The 21,737-nt window shown below is 41.0% G+C and overlaps 1 protein-coding gene and 1 non-coding gene across 2 annotated transcripts in view; one reads left to right on the top strand and one right to left on the bottom strand.

Annotated features, from left to right (window-relative positions):
- The window catches only part of VAT1L (vesicle amine transport 1 like), a 124,309-nt gene that overhangs the window by 7,512 nt on the left and 95,060 nt on the right, over nucleotides 1–21,737 (top strand). The window contains exon 2 of the mRNA XM_010983371.3: nucleotides 17,364–17,493. Within this exon, the coding sequence (XP_010981673.1) occupies nucleotides 17,364–17,493 (130 nt within the window). The remainder of the gene's footprint in view (nucleotides 1–17,363; nucleotides 17,494–21,737) is intronic.
- On the bottom strand, nucleotides 21,060–21,221 carry LOC116155005 (small nucleolar RNA SNORA15). Its single transcript, XR_004139040.2, has one exon. It is a non-coding gene; the product is annotated as a small nucleolar RNA SNORA15 (small nucleolar RNA).

Below are 21,737 nucleotides of genomic sequence, written 5' to 3'. Positions count from 1 at the left end.
ACCAGTGCTTTCCCAAACAGAACCCCCTTGGCAGGTTAAAGCATTGTGTCCTTTTACTCCTAACTTCTCCAAACACCTGGAATCCTCAGAGCCCAAAGCAGGATAATTATCTTCTGTGAGAAGAATGATAATGATTCATTTCTTGGGTTGGCACTGACTGAACACCCAAACTGGATGGAAGGCAGGATGCTTTTTGCTTATCAAAGAGTTAATGTTTGAAGGGAAACAGATATGGATTCCAGTGCTGGATCTGATTGTGTTGGTAACCTACATAACCTTGGGGAAATAACTTGGCCTTCTGAAACCTCAATTTTCTTATCTGTAATATGGGTACAATTATAATACCAATGGGATAATTTTGTGTCAGGATAAAAAGAGATATCATGTCTAAAGTATCTAGCAATGATGTTGGCACATTTAATATCTGTTGAGTGAATGAAGTCCTTGTCATATAGTATATGTGTAATATATATAAATGGTAAGGAAGAAATATTTTTTAAAAAAGGACATTAGAAAGTCCCTTCAATTCCTTAAAAAACTAAAAATAAAGTTACCATATGATTCAGCAATCTTAATCCTGGACATAAATCTGGAGGAAACTCCAGTTTGAAAAGATACTTGCATCCCAAAATGCACAGTAGCACTATTTACAATAGTCAAGACATGGAAGCAACCTAAACATCCACTGACAGATGAACTGATAAACAAGATGTGGTATATTTATACAATGGACTACTACTCAGTCATAAAAAAGAATGAAATGATACCACTTGCAGCAACATGAATAAACCTAGAGATTATCATACTAAGTGAAGTAAGTCAGACAGAGAAAGACAAGTATCATATGATATCACTTATATATGGAATCTACAAAAATGATACAAATGAACTTATTTATAAAACAGAAACAGATTCAGACACAGAAAACAAAATTGTGGTTACCAAAGGGGAAAGGGTGGGGGAGGGATAAATTAGGAGTTTGGGATTAGCAGATACAAACTATTATACAACAAGGTCTTACTGTATAGCACAGGAAACTATATTCAAGAACATATAAAACCTATAATGGAAAAGAATCTGAAAAGGAATATACACATATATAATTGAAATTTTACTAATTTGAATCACTATACCTGAAACTAATACAACATTGTAAATCAACTATATTTAAAAAAAAAAAAACCCAAAAACAAGAAAGTCCTTCCATACTTCATAAAGTTTTCTGAATGGAGTCTGGATTCAGAATCCACATGTCTCCCCCAAAGGATACAAGGCCCTAACATCACATATAACCCAGACAGGATTTGCAGATACTAACTACTTCATATAAAATAGATAGACAACAGTGTCCTGCTGTATAGCACAGAGAACTATATTCAGTATCCTGTAATAGTGTATAATGAAAAAGAATATGAAAAGGAATATATATATATATATATAAACTGAACCACTGTGCTGTGCACCAGAAATTAATACATTGTAAACTGACTCTACTTAAATAAAAAAATTAAAATAAAATATTAAAAACAAAAAGTAGCCCAAACTGGACATGCCACCATGGTATGACATAAGAAGAACATCCTGATGAATTCCTGAAGGACAAGGGAGGAAATGGAACCAAAATGTACTGTGCTCCAACTATGTTCCAGAAGCTAGGCCAAGCTTAACGATCTTCAAGAGGAAGACTGGTCACTTCTGCTCTGACTTCTCTTTCCTTTATTTCAGCCATGCTGACCATCACAATGAACTTATCCCTGGACTTCTAGGCTTTCCCCTTTCCTTCTCCTTCCATCTTTTATCTTTTCTCTCCTCGTGGGTTTGCTTCCCAGGTGCTCCTACCGCAATGAGCTGCTTTCTTGAGACCTGGCAAGATGGTGGCCTTTCGCTTCAGCTGCCTTCTGTAAGTTGAGCAAATCCCAGTGCAAAGAGAACTTTCTTCTCCCAATTTTCATGTATCAGGGAAGGAATCTGATTGGCCCTTCATGAATCAATCTCTCTCTCTCTCTCTCTGTCTGGTCCAAGGGGATGAGGTGCTGTGATTGGGCCACATTGGTGCCTCATGCCCTCCTACCCTGAGCCAGAAGAATGGAGCATCATGATTGACGGCTCCATCAGGAACTCATGAAGTATGTGTGTGTGGTGTGTGTATATGTGTATGTGGGCGGGGGGGGGGGGCAGGGTAGATACTCTCAATGAAACGGAGGGCAGTTATCAGACAACTCACAGGTAAGAAGCACAGTGGATGGATCAAGATTGCAGCCAGCATGGGGGTTAGGAGACTCTTCACCCAGAAAAAGTGACAACTCAGAGAGGGGACTGGAGAAGGCAGCTCCATTCCCTCTCTGGGGACCTTACATTTCTTAGCACAAAGTTATTGAATCATTAATAAATAACATACACAATATTTTCAACTTTGAGGCCCATCAGCTTTTAAATCTCTGGTCATCTTGGATATTCCAGAACTTCTATTATCATTTAACTGGTGAACACCCAGCCTGGTGCTTGGTTAACAGTAGGCAGCCAATAAATGTTTGGGGGAATGAGTGAGTATGTTACCGACTTTCCCCCAAATGTTAGGTGTGCATGTGTGCAGAAGTGGCCATGTCCCTTGTAAATAGGACCTTCCTCACACAAACAGTGGCCCATCCAAGCCAGTGTGCCTTCAGGCTCCCTCTGTCACCTCAGCTGTCTCTGACCAGAGCACCACCTCTCTCCAGCATGCAGGTCTTAGAGGAGGACTTGAAAGAGCACCAAAGGAGCTATGATTTTGGAGAATTGTACCTAACACATTCTGTTCTCCTGAAACCAGAAGTTCACTTTTTGCACTAATAACTACTTTCCTAAGGCTGAGAAATGTGGGTCTCTGACTTCCCAAGATGCTCTGTAATTTCCTCCTTATTGACATCTGGCTTCATCGGGTGCTGGAGGCCAGGGCTCTTGGAGAGAAGCCAGCATGCTGCTTCTGATGACAGTTATTCCAAGAGCACTTACTCGAGTGTTCCTGCAATGCTTGTACACCTAGGGACCCCAGGCCCCACCAGCTTGGATGTTACAATATTTAACTAAGCAACATATTGCAGTAATCATGGTGCAATAAATACATACATCAAATTATTATGTTGCACACCTTAAACTAATTCAATGTCAATTATAGCTCCATAAAACTGGAAAATAAATGAGTAAATATTTAAAACTACTGGGGGTGAAAAAAGAATAACCTTTTAAAACAAATAGTATGTCCATGACTCTGTTCCTCTCCTCTGTCATATGTATCAGGACCCCCACCTTCAACACCTCCCAGATAGCTGCAAGGGTTTCTTAGGGGGTGTTGTCTGGGTCCTCAGAAACACAGCTCTGGTTCCCCCATTGATTCTGGCCCTCTTCTGTTGCCCTGTCCTGGTCCTAACATACACTGAATCCATGCAGCATGTTTCCTCATCTTTCTCTGCATCTCAATTGAAGGAGCCTGGCCCTCTGCTTAGGCCGTAGTCCCCTTTCCACTCAAGACAGGTTAGAAATAGCATATGCCGCCACCTTATGTATTAATGTTCCTGTTGTTTGGAGCTAATAATAATGACCCTTTGGTCATTCATTATTTATCATCAGTATTACCATAATGACCTTTATTGAGTGCTTTTTGTGTGCCACGGGCACCGTGCTAAGTGTTCTACAGAAATTCCTATGATACCAAACATTTTCCAGATGAAGGAATGAGATCAAGGAGGTAAGGGAACTAAAATTACACAACTAATACGACAAAGAGAACTGGGATTTGAGTCACAGTTTACCTCTCTCCAAGGCCTTAACTCCATGCATGTTGCATCCACTCTTTCCAGTTCCATCCTAGACACAAGCCCCTGAAGTTGAAGGGCAATCTGAGGAGCAGCACCGACCACATTCAGAGGCAATCTGTCTTCTAGTGCCACAGGCTTCTTCATCCAGGCTTGTGTCCTCCGACTCCCTTTTCCTAGGGTGACTATTCCTCTTTTCCCTAGAAGGCTTATCTGCCCTTCCTGCAAATAGATACAGAGTGAGGCAGCCTCACTGGCTCAGAATCTAAATTCTATAGTAAACTCTGATGAGGCTTTCAAACTGCACTCTACAGAGCCCCTCCCCTTCCTCCCTATTCAGACACACTTGCTTCTTTAAATAGACTATCTCTCAAGTTACAGACTTTCTTTAAGAAAAAAAAAATTCTGGCCTAAGATCAGAAAGAACTGCATTTTATTTATCTATGCAACACCTAGTTCAATCAGCTAATGGGGAGCTATTAAACCCACCGTTCCTATGATTGGTCTCAATGATTCCATAATTGGATTCTTTTAATCCTCCAGCTAAACTCACTAAAACTGTTCCGACTGGGGACCTTGTAATGAACTCTGACTCAGTGTTTTGCAGCCCAAACTGGGGATGCATAATGCAGCTAAAACCACACCTACCCTCCCTAAACAGTCCTTTCAGGTTTATCTACCTGCTTTCAGATCCTGTGGAACCTTTCTGTCTGACCACAGAGGAGACAGTCCATGCCTCTGGGACTGCTACTTCGTAGGAAGTAAATAGCAAAGGCAATTTGCGCCCTCCCACCTACTTGGGAGTCCACATTTCTGCCCTCATCCAGCAGCACTTGTGGGAGATTTTTTCATTTTGCTCTTTTAACATTTTTCTTTCCTTTTCCTATTCTTTTTTTTTTTTTTTTTTTTTGCCCCTTTCCTATCCTGGATTTAGCTGGGCCCTTTTGCTCTTGAAGAGAAGCCCGATTTCCAACATAATTGAGAAGCACTGTCAAATTCTCTTGAGTCCTTTAGAAAACACCAAAGCTGGATACACCTGTGCTATGGAGAAAAACTTCTCAAAAAAATCCCTCTTTCCATTTACATGCCCTCAGTGCCTCCTGCTCCCTCCAGACACTCTCCCTGAGCTCTTCAAACTCTCCCAGACTCCAACCCGGCCCTTGCGATCTCCTGTCTTTTGCATCTCTCTTTGCTCACCTTTCCACACCAATTCTTTTATCTTCCAGAATAAATATTTGCTCTTCCCAAAGCACATCAATCAAGCAGGTCTTTGATCTTCTCATTTCCCCCCTTACTACACAAGGCTGCAAACCAGTAATTCCCCTGAGCAGGAAGACGGAAGGAAGGAGGTTGAATCACCCGTAGGTATCTTCCTACTTACAGCTTCAGTGGAGGAATCGTTGGTGAGGCTAGAATATGCCCTGTGCTAATGAACACTAAAAGATGGATTTTCAGACAAACTCTCCGCCTTGGAGTTGTTCACAGTCTATGGGGAAGACAGAAAGGTAGTGATTCTGCTACTGCTTCCTTCTTAGGCTAACTAAATTTCAATAGTAATGAACTAAAATTAAAAGTTCAGTTCCTTAACCATCCTAGCCATGTTTCAAGGGTCCAGTAACCACACATGGTGGCTGTCTCATTGGACAGCACAGATATAGGCCATTTCCATCCCTGCAGAATGTTCTACTGGACAATGCTGGTCTGGTCTTCATCCCACATTCCCTACTGAAACAACTGTTTTACTAAACATTGTTTTTATCAACAGCAATAACTTAGGAGGTAACTGTCATGTTATAGCTGAAATGGACTATTTATGGAACCCTGCCTGACGGGGGCTCCAGTGAGAAGTCAAGTAGGAACCACTTGGCCCTATCGGATAACAATGAGGCTGGAGAGGTAGAGAGAAGGGGAGCAGAGGGCACAGCCTTTCCTAAGTGACACTTTCCTGTGGAAGCTTCCATGACTTGCAAAGTCAGTTAACAACTGCCCTCCCTGTGCTAGCTGTGACCCTGGTCCCACCTCCTGTTGGGGACTTGTCCTATTGTGAAGCCATTTATTTTGTTGCTCTCTGAACTCTTGGGAAGCAGAGATGTCACTGTCACTGTTGTAACCTTAGTGCCCCGAGCTCCAAACCATGGAGGGTCTGTTGAATTTAAATTAAATGAGATTGAATGTTCTACATAACCAATTAGCGCCGGGCACCTGTTGGAAGTCAATGACTCCGTGAACATCTAACACGGAGATTTTAACCTTTTCCGGAACCTTCTTAGGAATAAATACCTGCTGTGTCCCCAGGAGTAGCTGAGAATAAATAAATAACCCCAGGTCCAGAAATCAAGGGGTTAGTCCTGGCATCAAGTGCAGCTTGGTTTGGACCCATTCGTATCGTGCTTTCTGTTTCTGTTGAAAATGGCTCCTGAGATGTAGATTCTCAGTATATCTCCTTGGCCATTTTGTTCCATTTGAACTACTACTGAGGTGTGTTCTGAATCCTTATTTGGACACAGGATCTGAGTATATTTCTTTTCTCAGAGGCACAACACACTTGGACAAGGATAGCTCAGGCTGTGTTGCCCTCATCCTCTGTCCACAGGTGATGGATAAACGATCTAGACGGGCAACAACAGCATTATTTACTTAGAAAGTAAAGTGGTAGATAACGAAAAACATCAGACGTGTCTGAGAACTTGATGTTTCACGTCTGAAAAGAATGATTAGATAAGGTGAGCAGGATCACGCGGAGCCAGACATGGAGGGGACGGGGGTCAGGAGCCGCAGCCACTAACGGGAAGAAGGGAATCAGAGCATCCTGTATGCACTCTTTTTATTTGTTTAAATCTTATTTATATTTTATTTTCTCTGGGAACAGAAGGAAAACAGTGTACTTGTAACCAGAAAGCTTTTTTGGGTTTTTTTGGGGGGTTGGTTTGTTTTAAGTGGGGAAGTCATATTTTAAACCAGGAAGTTTCCTTTAGACTACAGGCTCCTGAAGCAACATGGATGGACATAAAGATGATCACATTAAGTGAAGTAAGTCAGACAGAGAAAGACAAATATCATATGATAGTGCTTACATGTGGAATCTTTTAAAACAAGGATCCAAAAGAACTTATTTACAACTTAAAAATAGTCACAGGCACAGAAAACAAACTATGGTTATCAAAGGGGATATGGGTGGTGGGGAGGGATAAACTGGGAGTTTGGGATTAACATATAAGCACTACTATATACAAAAAAGATAAACGACAAGGACCTACTGTAAAACACAAGGAATTCTATTCAATAGCTTGTAATAACCTATAGTGGAAAAGAATCTGAAAAAGAATATATATGTATAACTGAATCACTTTGCTGTACACCTGAAATGAACATTGTAAATCAACTATACTTCAATAAAGTCTTTTTAAATTAAGAAACAATTTTTTTAAAGAATTCAGTCTCAACACTATCCCATGCTATGTTTTAGCATCAGACATGACAGTCTGTTAGAAAATATGGTGGAGATGAAAAGTTTTGAGTTGAAAATTTCTCTCCTGTCTCTTTTGCTTACATATCATTTCAAATTATTTAATCAGTTCTAACATCAGTTTTTAGTTATTTATTCTTGGCTGAAGGACTTGAAGAGTAGCGTGCATGCTGGCTGATGAAGATCTTAGCAGAAGCAAAATAATTCATTCAGGGTTTATCTCCTCTTTCCTATAATTTTTTTTTGCCGTATTTGCATTCTTTTTGTTTTAAATTGAAGTATAGTCAATGTACAATATTATGTAAGTTTCAGGTGTACAACACAGTGACTCACAATTTTAAAAAGTTATACTCCATGTATAGGTATTATAAACTGTTGGCTATATTCCCTGTTCTGTACAATCCATCCTTGCAGCTTAATTATTTTATACATAGTAGTTTGTACCTCTCAACTTCCCACCCCTTCCTGCCTCTCCCCCGATCCTCTCCCCACTGGTAACTACTAGTTTCTTCTCTTCATCTGTCATGACACAGTCTTTCCAACCTCTGACAGAGCACAGGTGGCTTCTGTCTCCTGAGGTTCATCCAGGACCATTCTGGCTGTTCTCAAAGGGGAGATGCCACTTGAGTTGCGCATAAAAGGTATCCTTGTTTTAGACGAAGAGTGCTTTCTCCTTCCATAGCAGATCTGTATTAGTCTATTTTCATAGTCTTGAGGTAACAAACCAAGTACTTAAAGCCAAGAAGAAAAAAAAAAAAAGGAAAAAAAAAAAGAATTGGGAGCAAGACTTTCTGAGATCAATGCCTATTGTCCTAGACATTTTCAAGCTAACAGCTGTGATGAAGAAACAAAAAACAAGAACTTCAGTTCTGGGAAAATGAGGGAAAGACTCAAACATGCGCTTCTTTGGCCCCACTTGGATATGGAGTTAAATGGTTTAATAAACACAGCAGCAGCAAGAGCAGAATGAAGGCAAAAGGGCACAGCTTTGGGCGCTGCTTCTGCTCGAAGCCTCACATTAGGAGCCTTTCGCTCTTACTAGAGCCAGCAGAGGCTGCCGCGGATCCTGAGTCCTGATGCTCACCCAGGCAGGGGATTCCAGACTTCCCATCTGAAATGTGACAATGTTCCCCCTGACGTCCAGTTTCCTCCAGCATCCGGTGATCTCTGACTCCCCTCAGACATAGAAGGCCCTGAGCTACTCTTTTTTGTGGATTTCCCCATGCAATTTACCATCCCTGCATGTATATTTCTCACAGCTGAAACCTGTCTATAAAATCCTGTAAGAGACTCTTCTGTTCTTTTCTCCAGCATGACTGATAGAGCCAACACATAACACTGTGTCAGCTTAAAGTGTACAAAGTGTTGATTTGATACATTTATAAATTGCAAAATGATTACCACCAAAGTATTAGCTGCCACCTCCATCCCATCACATAGTTACCGTTTCTTTTTTGTATTGAGAGCATTTAAGATCAACTCTTGCCTGTGTTTTGACAGTTCATCTGGTCCTTGATGCTTTGATCTCTTCAAATCTTCCATTTCCCTTTCCTCTCAATCTTTCAGGTCCAAATTTAAAGACCTCATTCTCTTTTCTGCCTTCTCAGCATTGGTTATAAGAACCCCTAGACCTTTCCTCCTCAGGGACTACCATGCAAACGACACCTCTGTAAATACCATCAGTGACAACTGCTCTGTACCCACGAGGGGAAAAAAAAAACCTAAAAAGGAAGATTACAACACCCCTCATGTAGTGGACACTGGGGTCCACCCCAACCCCCAGGCGCTCATTCCCCCAGCAACCAGGAGGGATGGCTGCTGAGGGCTCATAGCTGCATCCCTCCTGAGGGATTTCCCTCAGCTGAAGGGAGCATCCTTGCCCCAGACTGGAAGCCCTCCCTGGAGGCAGCTCTCATCCAATGACCAGTTGATGCAAGGCTAAAAAGATTCAGTCCCCTTGCTTTGATTCACAGTGACTCAAGGGGCTGTCCTAGCTCTTGAATGTTCCATGGATAAATTGAGTCGTCTTACTATCACATCAGTGTTCAACTTCTCCCTCTACCCGGTCCAGCTTCTCTCACACCCACACAGGCGCTATTCCCTGGAATACTCCCTTATCAACCCTCTGGCACGCAAATCTCAGACTCTGGGGCTGCTTCCCAGGGAGCCTGACATGGGACACCTTCTTTGTGTGATGATGATGGTGGTGATGATGGCAGTGATGATGACAGTAGCTCACACCTACTGAGTACTTCTGGTGTGCGAGACACTCTATTTTATGTGTACTGTCACATGCAATCCACAACAATACCTGAGAGGGTGAGGGTATTACTGACCCACTTTTGAGATGAAAAAACTAAGTTTCAAGGAGAAGCAGCATCCCACTTGAGGAGGAGTCAGAAAGTGAAAGCTCACGATTTAAAAATATTGCAAAGACCCCCTAGAACAATTCTTTGGGAAAACCTTTCGGGGGGCAGGGGGTCAATGTTTTGACTTCATGGTTATCTGGTCTGTTAGCACATCTCCTGGTGACTGTGTGAGCCCTCTGCCTACACTTCTGTAAAACCACTCATTACACCATACTGTGATCAGCTTTTATGATTCTGTTTCCCCATGAGAAGCTGAGCCCCCTGTTAACTTTGGATATCCAATACTAGGTGCCTGCTTGGTATATAATGTGACAGATGAGTCGGGAAGTCCCCACTTTGTAACTGGGAAAATTAAGCGATGGTCTCTCAAAAGGAAAGCAAAGTACAGTAGCCTCTGTAGACATCATTTGCCTTCACCCCTTGACTTTGTAAACCTCCATGTGTCTCGATTTTGTTCTCTGTAAAATGCGGGTAATGCCATTTATCTCTTAGCATTGGTTTGGTTGTTGTAAAAATTAAAGATCACACTTAAAAAACACAACACCATACTTGATGCCTAGTATGCACACCATAAATGTTATCTGTTACAATTACTAGCCACAAATAATTCCTTTTCTCCCCATGCCCCATCACCTGAGAAATGAGAATGGAGGTGTCCAGACATCTGCTAGCTTCTTGGGGGCCACTCCAACCATCACAAAGCCCTACATGAGAACCCGTCTCAGAAAGGGTCCATCTCTTCTTGGACAGTCTTCTTGGTGGGAACAGATGATTTGGGGCTACTAGAGCAGTTTTCCTCAGTGCTAATGGCACATGAGAATATGTGTCAGGGTGAAAAAGACTCACAAAGCTGGGGCCAGGATGTGCATATTTAGAAAAAATATATATGTATATGTAAAACATCACGATGATCCTGACATGCATCCACAAAATGACTGGACTGGAGGCTCAGTCAGTCTGCATGCTGTGGTCAGCAATTACTGCTATCAGGGGAAGGCACTGACTACTGTTGCCCACAAAGAGTGAGGCTCATAGTCTTGAGTACTTATTACACACAAATTCAAAGTATCTTGGAGATATTTCAGAGAATCATAAGAGCTCATGATATAAAGAAATGGAAAACATATTCACTAGTCCTATGTCTTGAATTCCCTCCATGACATCTTTTGTGATCTTAGTAACCAGGAATATGACAGCCTGTCCAGTATTATCAGCAATTTGGACATAAAAGTCAATGGTGTGGTAACTGAATTTTCAGAGGACAGAAATCCAAGAGGAAGAGCCAATTTTGGGGTTAAAAGAATTAGGATCCAAGGAAGAGCCAGACAAATTGGAATGATGAACCTAATCTAATAAGACCACATTTAACAAGAGTAAATATAATGCTCTGGACTAGGATCAAAAAATTCAACTGCCCTGGAAGACAATGAGGGAGCTTTTCATTTTCTTATCTATTTAATCATCACCTATTAATTTTTACCTGGTCTCATTCTGAAAACAACTTGAACTCACTTAAAAAGAAATGATGCAGCAGTGATTCTCTAAGTGTGCTCCCCAGATCAGCAGCAGCAGTGCCTGGAAACTTGTCAGAAATGCAAATTCTTGGACCTCCCCTACAAACCTACTTAGTCAGGAACTCAGGGATGAGGCCCAGCAATCTGTGTTTTAACAGGTACTCCTGGAAATTCTGATGCACAATAAGTTTAAGTTTAAACAGAGTTTAAGATTTTTTTAAAGGGAAACTCCAAAGCATTGAGAAGGTTAAGATGATGTTGAGTGTTAGGATACATAGAGAATGAATGCTATAAAGCCCTGCAGTCTGGGGGGAGGGTGGTACAAATTTGGCTCAGAGCTTCCTAATAGCCAATGCAAAGAAAGAAATATAATCAGTTTCTATATTGCATACTGTATGGGATCTGTAAGATCCATACAACCAATATTTGTGCTGAGATTTGAGAAACTTTTTCCTGTTTTATAGAAAACAACTTATGGTTACCAAAGGGGGAAAGAGGGCAGGAGGGATAAATTAGAAGTTTGGGATTAACAGATACATACTACTATATATAAAAGAGATAAAAAACAAGGACCTACTGTATAGGACGGGAAACTATATTCAATGTCTTGTAATAACCTATAATGGAAAAGAATATATATATGTATATGTATGTGTGTATATATATATTTCTGAATCACTTTGCTGTATACCTGAAACTAACACATTATAAATCAACTATACTTCAATTTAAAATTTTTTCCTGTTCTTATAAATTAGTGAATGTGTATTGTAACAAATAATATGCTCAACAATATCCCTTCAGTAAATAAAACAGTAGGTTTCTGAAGGTTATTTCTTTAGCCACGTATCTCTTAATTGAACCAATGATGAGGCAAGAATTGGGATTCCTACTGAGTGTGAGACCAAAACAGATGACGGGGTTCTACTGAACTGCATGAATCAAGGAGTCTTCTGGAAAAGGAGGGTTTTCATCATAGTATTCTTTGTGTAATAGTCTGAGTGTTTGGATTCCTATAGTCAATGCCGAGGATACTGATGACCAGAGGGAGGAAAAAGATGACAAGAGAGTGAAAATCCTTTCCCATGAGCAACCCTTGCCCTCCTTCCACCTGGAAAATAAAAGGGGACTTTCTCCATATCCACTTGTCTCTTTGCTAAACTCCTTCTCTGGGCCAATTTTATCTCAAATTGGAAAATTAATAAACTATAGCTGGGCTGATTCTTCTGTCATCCACTTAGTAGTGTCCTTTTAGAAGTAATTTGACTTCTTTGATATTATTGGCATATCCAAGGGAAATTAAAAGATCCAAAACCAGAGCTTTGGGGAAAAGAGTACACAGCAGCCTACCATGATTTATAGATCATAGAATGACAGCCTAATGATCAAAAACTCAGGCTTTAAAGTCACATGAAAAGGGCTTGTACTCCAGTTCTGGTACCTAAAATGCGACCTTGGACAAGGTACTTTATCTTCTCTAGGTTTAACCTTCCTCTTTCACAAAATGGAGATTAAAATGCTCCATACCTTAATACCTAACCTGTAGCATCATCATCAAGGGGGCAACATTGTTGAGTCTATTAGAACATAAAATGAAGACAGCTAAACACCTCTCATGAGACTTCACAGGGTTGACATCCATCACTTTATAGGTAATAGAAAATAAAGTATAGAAGCCAAGGCTAGCTTGCCTTCCTTCATCTTCGAGATAGAATCTGATCATCCCAAGTCAGTGTCTTTGACAAAGACCACCAAGCATCTCTTCCTCTCTACCTCAGCTTTGATTTTGATAATATTTTAAGCACTGCCCACAGGATAACGGACCATCAAAACTAACAAAGCATGAGATCTGGAGCAGAGGCTGATGGGAGGAGTGAGTTTCAAAGACCCAGTCCAAGTCCCACAGCTCACTGATAGCAGTGCAGGAACTGGAATCCGTGCACCCTACAGATGTATCCACCAGTCTTCTTACCTCTGAATCTTGAAATTATTGATCTTAGTAACTTTGTATTTACGTTTACTCAGCTTTCATGGTGTCATAGGCTATGCAACAATCAAGGAGTTTGAAGACCCTGATTCAAGACTCAGCTCTGCCATGTTAATAATTGTGTTGTCTTTGACAAGTCAGTTTTCTTATCTGAGTCCCAGTGTTCACGTCTATTTAATGGGAATAATAATAATAGCTGCACCCCTTGCCTTTCTGGGGTTGTTATAAGGTTCAATGAGATTTGTATAAAAGCACGTTAAAAACTGCACTATGCTATGCAAATGAAAGAGATTTTTTAAAGAGACTGTCTTCAAATTTCCCTGTATCTTCTGTCACCTCCCTCATTCTGTGTTGTGAGTTTTTCAGGTCTCTTTCTCAAACTTCTGCCTTCATTCCTTCAGGATGCTAACTCTCAGTAGTAAGCCTTTAAGGCTAGGCTTTGATTAATAATTTAGTATAGGAGAAAATAAAAACCAGCCTTATTTGTTATAATTATACCAGACTTTGAGAAATATAGGGTTACTTAGCAGACCATTACGTCAAGGATTTTGCAGCATTATTATTATTATTTTTGCAATGTTCTCAAAGGTTAAGAGCCATATAAAAATTAGGTAAGAGAGATGTCTGAGATTACCCCTGATGTGGGCCTGAGCCATCAGGCACAGTCATTGCCACCTCCCACAAATTTCCAGGTGAAAATCAAATTATCGTAGTGAATACTGGAAACTATAATTATGACAATGCATGGCTTGAGATGCCCCTGTATTTTCCTGTGGCAGTCGAAAAATAAAAGTGTGTGACACACCCAAGTTGAAGGCCATGGGCTCACCATTCACTGTCTTTGTGGCCTGGGGCAAAGAACTTATTATCTCTAAACAACATTCTACTGGTTTTGTTTGAAGAAAAAAAATGAGGTCAGTAGCGTCTGTCCAGTGGGTGATTTAGGGATATTGATTATGGTATTTGTTTTAATTTTTATTTTGGTTCCATGAGACAGAGCCCACACATGTAACCCAAACAAAGAGCTCTATTATAAAGATGCATGTGAAGAAACAAAGGAACTCTTGGATATCAGTGGGCAGGGGCACGTGGGGCTGGGCCTCACCACCTGTAGAGACTGGACCGTCCCCTCCTCAGAAATTCAGCACTGAGGTCTGTACACCTCACCCTGTGCAGGCTGTTGGGTGGGCTCTGTGATCTAGCTCAGTTCTACCTTTCGACATCCTTTCTGATACTGAGTTGTTCTTTTGATACATGTTTCCCAATTTATAGTTTTTGAGAGAACATTCAGTTCTTAGACCAGCTCATATATTTTATACTGAATGAATTCTTGCTTAGACTATGAATGGCCACTCCTTCAGCACTGGGCCCACCACTGGTGCAATCAGCTGTCCAAGAGATAAGTTATAAACATGGCCCCAGGGATGTGGGTGGGTGAAGTTCCTGTAAAGCAGTATTAGAGTGTCATCTGGGAGGGCTCGGGTTCTAGACTTTGCTTGCATTTGAATCCTGACATTGACTGTTTCTAAAGATGTGACCTTATGCAAGTAACTTCATCTTGTTGAATCTAAGTTTCCTAACCTAAAAAATGGGCATGATAGCGCATGCCTCGTAGGAGTATTATTGAGTCTTAAGTAACAAAAAATAAAGGGTTTAGCACAGTTCCTGCCACAAATTGAACCCTCAGTCAATGCTACCTGTATCCCTAGCAGGAGAAGGTGTGTGGGCAGGCACCATGAAACAGATCTGGTATAGCACATAAAGGTTCAACTCCTTGCTGTGTTGAGATAAACAACACTGAACTGTCCCCCATCCCCTGGGATATACTTTCTTCACATTTCCCTTCCAAAGAAGGGTGGTATTGTCCATGGTCCTGACGGAATCATGGCATGTCTCATTGAGAAAATGGGATTCTACAGGCTTTTACCAGTCAGCCTTAGCTCTTCTCACTGGAATAGAGTAGCTGGCTCTCTGTTTACAATCACCGGGCCCAATTCATGCTGGAATGGAGACTGAAGGCAGCCCTACTGAGCACAGTAACAAGCATCTAGGATGAAGGCTTCTCCAGAGGGCTGGCACATTTACAGAACTGTCAAGTAATTCCTTCTGCATTTCTCCATCAGGGTCTTGGGAAATCATAAGTTTCCATACAGAAGCTAACATGGTGAGCTAAAATATGCATGAAATGAGACAGAGTGTTTGATATGAGACGTAGAAATTCCTTTTATTGTTATACAGTGATGCTTCATTTATCTGGTTATGTCGGAAAATGGGCTATTTCACAGAAGTGAAGCTCACAGATAGCTGAAGTTCTCCCATTTCAGCTCTGAAATGATTTTTAACACTTGTTCAGTGGGAATATTCCTAAAATGTATCTCATCTTCCTGATTTCTTGCAGAAAAGGCAGATGTTATTACTGAATACTTACTGTGTACCTGGCATTGGGCTTAAGTGCTAAACTCTCATTGATTTTCCTGACAACTCTATGAGATGGGTACCAGAAGAATCTCCATTTCACAGATAAGGAAACTGAAGCTTAGAGAGGTTGAATAACTGATCCAAAGTTACACAGGGCAAAGTGGAACTGGGATTTGTGCCCAGACCTCCCGAAGCTCTTAAGAAACTGGCCATGTCATTGGACAACATTTTGGTTAATAAATTACCCTAAGAACCATTAACCATTAAAGTAGGACTTTGGGAAGTCTACACATACATTTCAGAGATGTGTCCATTACTCTGAGCATCCCTTGGCTGCTTTTTAAAAGGAATTAGAACTCAAACTGGTAACACGTATTTTTGAATATTCACGGATATTCCTTCTTTCAGTGAATGTTACTTGAGTACCTCTTGTGTCGCTATGGGCATGATGCATGCCAGGTAATCTGGAAGCAAAGAAATATGAGGCACACAGCTGCCTTCAGAAGGGCATATGTTAGAGACACTTCAGTGGGGTGATACGTGAATCTTGCCTCATTTTGTGGCCAGAAAAATGTTGAGAAGGGGGTGACTCTTAACCCACCTTTCAAGGAAGTCATCCTCCTTGCTGTTATCCATTCTTTATGAATAAGACTGATGAGAACAAGGGATGGAGGTAGAGTTAGATGCTTCCTTGCCTCCAAACAGGCCACGGAAGAAATGGGCCAGCTGTGCTTAAGAAACAGTTGAAGCCTCTTGCTTGGAAAAGAAACTATGGCCAGATATTAATGAACCTTGGGCCAGACTGAGGACTTTGGTTTCTGTAACTCAAGTCTTTCTTAGATAGCAGCTCCGAAAACAGGAAGTATATTAGAACCACATCTAGTGGGAAAAAAATACACGTTCAGTGGGATATATTTTTCTCAGTTGATTAGTAAATGGGTGTTAAATGCAATTCCCAATTGTAGCTTTTAAAAAAAAACAACAGTTCAGCATATTGGTAGCATCACTAGCATCAAGTATATAGTTTTCCAAGGCAATGACTTTGAAATATTTTAATGATAACTTTCTTACTTCAAAAGTAATATATATATAGGAAATACCTAATAACTTCGCTCATTCATAGATAACTAAGACTTTTAAAACCAATCCACCAGTCTTTCCCTACCCACTGGTCCATTCCTTTGACCTCTCTTTTTCTGCATCACCCTCCTGCAGCTGGACCTACTGTAGTCTCTTTCTGGCTCACAGTCAGCATTATGGGTGCTGTTTAGGGCACAGCGCTGGTGTAGGCTGATGTGATAACTGAGGTGTGACAGCTGTTTTGAGACCTTTTAAGTCAGGTCTTTTTTCTCTGTCTTTCTCATAGATTGGCTGACAGCCACTGTGTCTGGCTGCTTTCCATGTGTCTTCTTATAACCGCTTCCTAGTATGTTTTTTCACCCTCGACTAAGTGCTAGAACGGTTAATGACCAGGCTAGTCGATACATATTTTTAAACTAAGAGTAAGTAGGCTCTCAGAGGGGACAGAGGGGCTTTCTTTCAAATCAGAGTATGAACTCTGCCACTGCTATTTCAACAGCCAGGAAAACATTACTTGTCTAGTGCGATCATTGTTTTGTTATATTGGTGACATCTATCTAAGTGATGTGACTATTAGGCACATTTTGTCAGAAAATAAAAAAGAAGGGAGAGAGAAATGAAGAGAGGGAAAGGAGGGGATGGGACTGGAAAAAAAAAAAAAAAGGAAAGTCAGGCCGGTCGGCACCTTCTTTCGGATCTCATTTTGAATTTCTCTCTTTCCACATTTGCTGTTCACAGTGGTTTAAACTTCATTGACTTGATGGTGCGACAAGGGAATATTGACAATCCTCCTAAGGCTCCCCTGGTGCCAGGATTTGAGTGTTCCGGGATTGTTGAAGCCCTGGGGGACGGCGTGAAAGGATTCGAGGTAACGTTTTGACTTCTGGTTGAAAGAGCAGTATTTGTCTGGCACCCACTGACGTAACAGAAGGTTATGCAAAAAAAGTGTGCAATAATCTATGCATGTATTATTATGATTGTCTTACTACTTGATTTTATTAACAGCATTTATAAATGATAGGACAAATGTCTCATGCCTTTCTCATGTACCATCTTGGTCGCTCCTGGCAACAGTCTGGTGAAGTGGTCGGGGGAAACCTCGTCATTCCCTTTATTCATATTATACTGTTATTAATAAGATTAAAATTAATACAGCTATTAATCTGGCCTTGGATTAACTAAGTGTGCATCCCTCCTCCCCCTACCCACAGCGCCTACTTTCCCATCACGTTAGGCTCAAAATTCAATTATAAAATGCAAAAGTTGGGGAGAAATAGCCTATATATTTTACAACTTGGTTCCCTTAAATATCTACTTAACTGATGCATATAAGTGATTTTTTATAAATCATTACTTCATACATTGGGAAGGTGGCATTTTTGGACAACACTTCTAAAGCCAAAGGTAGAGGTACTTGACAAGGAGACAGAATTGGCTGTGGGTTGGTGGCTTGGGGAGTAGGGCAATGGATAAAAGCAGTGATTATATTATTCTGACTACTTTTGTACATATTGAAAAATTCCCCATAACAGCCATCTCTGGGAATCCTGTCTGCTTTCCAGGTAGTGAGCATTAAGCTAAAATACCTTTGATTAGCTCACAGGAAACATCCTGACCAGGCCCACCTGTAAATGACTGCTGGAAGGAAAAAACTAACACATCCTCTCCAAGATGCTGACCGGAACCAGGAAATGTTTGACTTGACTCCCTCCCCTTTCAGTATAACGGAAGCCTGAATTCCCACTCAGGCAAAATGGTTCTTCGGGACACTAGTCTACTACCATCTTCTTGGTTTGCTGGCTTTCCAAGTAAAGTCATTATTCCTTGCCTCACCTCCAAAAAAAAAAAAAAATCCCCATAATAAAAATGTATTTTAATCACTGAAAAGATATATGACCCTTCCTACCATTATCATGCAAATCAAGTAAGATTTGTATGTAAAAACTGAAAAACTGAAAAACTGTGGGCAAATCGGTCACACAAGATTGTGGTAGTTTGCAGTGAGAAAAACCAGTGGTAATCAGGCACGAGAGCTCTCCCTCGACTCAAGTGCTTTCCTGGGGAGAAATGAAGGGTACTCACACTCAAAAATCTACCATACCCAGAAGCACAGGCAAGTGAGTTTCTCAGCCTTGCCAGAGCCCTGCGAGATAAAGATTGTTATTATCCCCTTAGAGATGAAGTTCAGAAGGGGTCAGTAATTTTCCGTGAGGTCAGAAGGCAGGAAGCAGTAGTCGAACCCAGATTCAAGTCACCAGACACTTTTCGCTCTTCCTACAATCCAGTGATCTTTACCCCTGCTCCTCACCTGCAGATGTTGCGACACTAAATACAGGAAGAAAAATCCTATAAAAGACAGTGCCAAAACACCCTTGGGATTGATTTGGAACCTACTGCTTAGTCTCAGTGCACTGGAGCCTCAATATACTTTGAAAATATCAATATGCGCCAAATTCATGATGCTGAACGTCTGGAAATCTCATCCCACTCATCTGTCTTTTTGATGGTGGTTTCCAGATAACACAGCAGAAAAACGTGGAGGGAGAAATAAATGCGCCTTTTCTTTCCTTCCCTACGACTTCACATTTTCTGTCCCCAGGTAAGCAATATAACCAGAGGCAGCAGCATCTCTCTCTCTGAAAGTGCTGCGTTTAAAAAAGATGATCTGCTCTTCGCTCCTCCACGAGGCCCCAAAGGAAAAGACTGTACTGTTTGCTCTATTAACCCTAAGCATTGGATAAATAACCCATTATTTTAGGATATAACAGTAGATAGGGATGTTGTTGGCCTTGGTTGAGAGGGAGGAATCACTGTGCTTGATTATATATATTTTCCTCTGTATACGATCTTTCTTCTGCTAAGTGGCCCCAGCTTGCTTATTGTTAAACATTTTCACCACCCCCCATTCCCCTCCAATGACTTTCAGTTGCACAAACAAATAAAAGAAGCCACCTACAGGCTTCCAGTCAGGGTGTGATTTAGGAGAAAACCAATACTAATACGCACTCTATAATTCTGACTGAAGATTTTCAATCATGTTGGAGATGGAATTCCACGCGGCAGCGCACTGAATAACTCCCTGGGTTTGATCGATTGCAAGGGAGGCTTGAACAGTTGTTGCCAGAGGCACAGCAGTAAAGGAATAATTTGGGCTTAGTCGCCCAGGACTAATTTCTTTTGCTTAACGGAATCAAATTATGAGGTGAACTAAATATTAAAAAAGTTTCCCACCTCTGGACTCTAAGACTAGGGCTCCTTTGACAGCTGATCCTCTTTCTGCCATTTTGATAATGAAATGAAAGGCCTGGAGCAGCCAGCCCTGATGAGATGGCATGACCACCACTGTCAAGGTGGTCTGGGCTGCCAGGCTGGTCTGGGGTGGCATGACCATCACTGTCAAGGTGGTTGAAATACTCTTTTTCACACACTTTCTTGACCCTGGAGGCCGTCAGCTACTCTGTGGTGTTACGTAACTTTGGGTTTGCATGATTCTGTGCAAAAGAAGATGCCCACGTTAGACCTTAGTGATCTTCAGGTCTGAGCCATGGCATTTGAGATGATATTCTTGACATCATCATTTAGTTTTCAACCCTTCCAGGGACTGGGACACTCACTGCCAATGAGACAGTCTCTCCTGTACGTCAGTTTCTTCATTAAATAGCTATTTCTCTGCTTCATAAAATACAGTGGGTCTATCTTTAGCTTTTGATCATTCAACTGTGAATTCCATGAGGTCAGGAGCCAATCTGTTCTTTTTAAGAGTTAGCAATGATTGTTCTTTCCTCGTTTTACATGCACCATGCCAAGTGCACTGCATGCATGTTATGTCACTTCATCTTCATAAAGACCTTTTCCTAATACTATACTCATGTAAAAGCTGAGGAAACTGAGACCTAAAGAATTAGACTAATATTCCCAGGCTTGGTAGGTTCCCCTGTCGTACACTCTTATATAACTCCATGTCTTCTCTGTAGAACTTATCTCGTGTGTAATGAATGAATCATTTGTACCTGGACTCAGCCTCCCTAGATTCACATCCTGGCCCAGCTACTCTCTGGCTATATGACTCTGGGCATATGCTTTGCTCTCTCTTCACCTCAGTTTAAATGTCTGTAAAATCTATGATCATTTATCTGTAACATGGGGCTCTTATGGAACCCATCTCATAGGAGGCTTTGGCTGCTATTTGTTGAGTGTGGGTAAAAGAGAAATGCTAAACTAGAAAGAAAATAAAACAGTAGAATCAATTATAAAAGTATACATAAACCAACACATACATAGATGAAAGCCATTAATGTATTGAGAATTCACTGTGATCACAGCAATTTGAATATTGCTCTTGAAAGTCACAGTACAAGCAGCTAACATCAAATAGCAGAGTGGTTCAATTTAACTAGCACTTGGCAGCTCATGTAAGCTATTAACATTAGTTTAGTTTGTATTTCCTTTGAATAATGATATGCTATGAAAAAACTTAGCATATGATTATAACCACTTTAAAGGGAAGACTGCTCTTTTTCTTTTTTTTTTTTTTTTTTTTGCATGGTGTCTGGCTACGTAAACCACTGATAAAAAGAACACAGTATTCAGCCATGCCTCATCTAATCAGGAGGTAAAATATGTGACGCCCTTAGGACAATGCCTCCATATAATATGTGTGCAGTAAATGTTAGCTGCTGTTCCTCATGCCTGGTGGCATTCTCCTATTTCACTCTAAGCCTCGCTGCTCTTGTTCAGTCCCCTGCACTTAGATTTACATGGCTTCTCTGGTGAACCACGTTTCACAACCAATGCAATTGGTAATCCAGTGTTAACCTTTGAGGCAAATACCACAGTGAACTAGTGTGGCAGGGAATTTATATGAGGAGGTACAAAACAAAGGAGGTAGATTTTACTCCTAGCCCTGTCCCTTTGACCTTCCAAGTTCCAAAACAGGGACATTCAATGAAAGGTTGAATCAGTAATATGACCTTCCGACAATAACATTCCACAGTGTGTGAAGTGATGCATGTTGTGTATTTATGCTCAAGAAGAGGAGGAGAGAACCTGGCTTCCATGGCTGCTGGGAAGTTTGCACTGATGGGCTTCAGAGCATCCACAGATGCCTTGAAA

Source organism: Camelus dromedarius, chromosome 9 (assembly GCF_036321535.1).
Source record: "Camelus dromedarius isolate mCamDro1 chromosome 9, mCamDro1.pat, whole genome shotgun sequence".
NCBI lineage: Eukaryota > Metazoa > Chordata > Mammalia > Artiodactyla > Camelidae > Camelus > Camelus dromedarius.
This window is presented reverse-complemented; position numbering and strand designations above follow the sequence as displayed.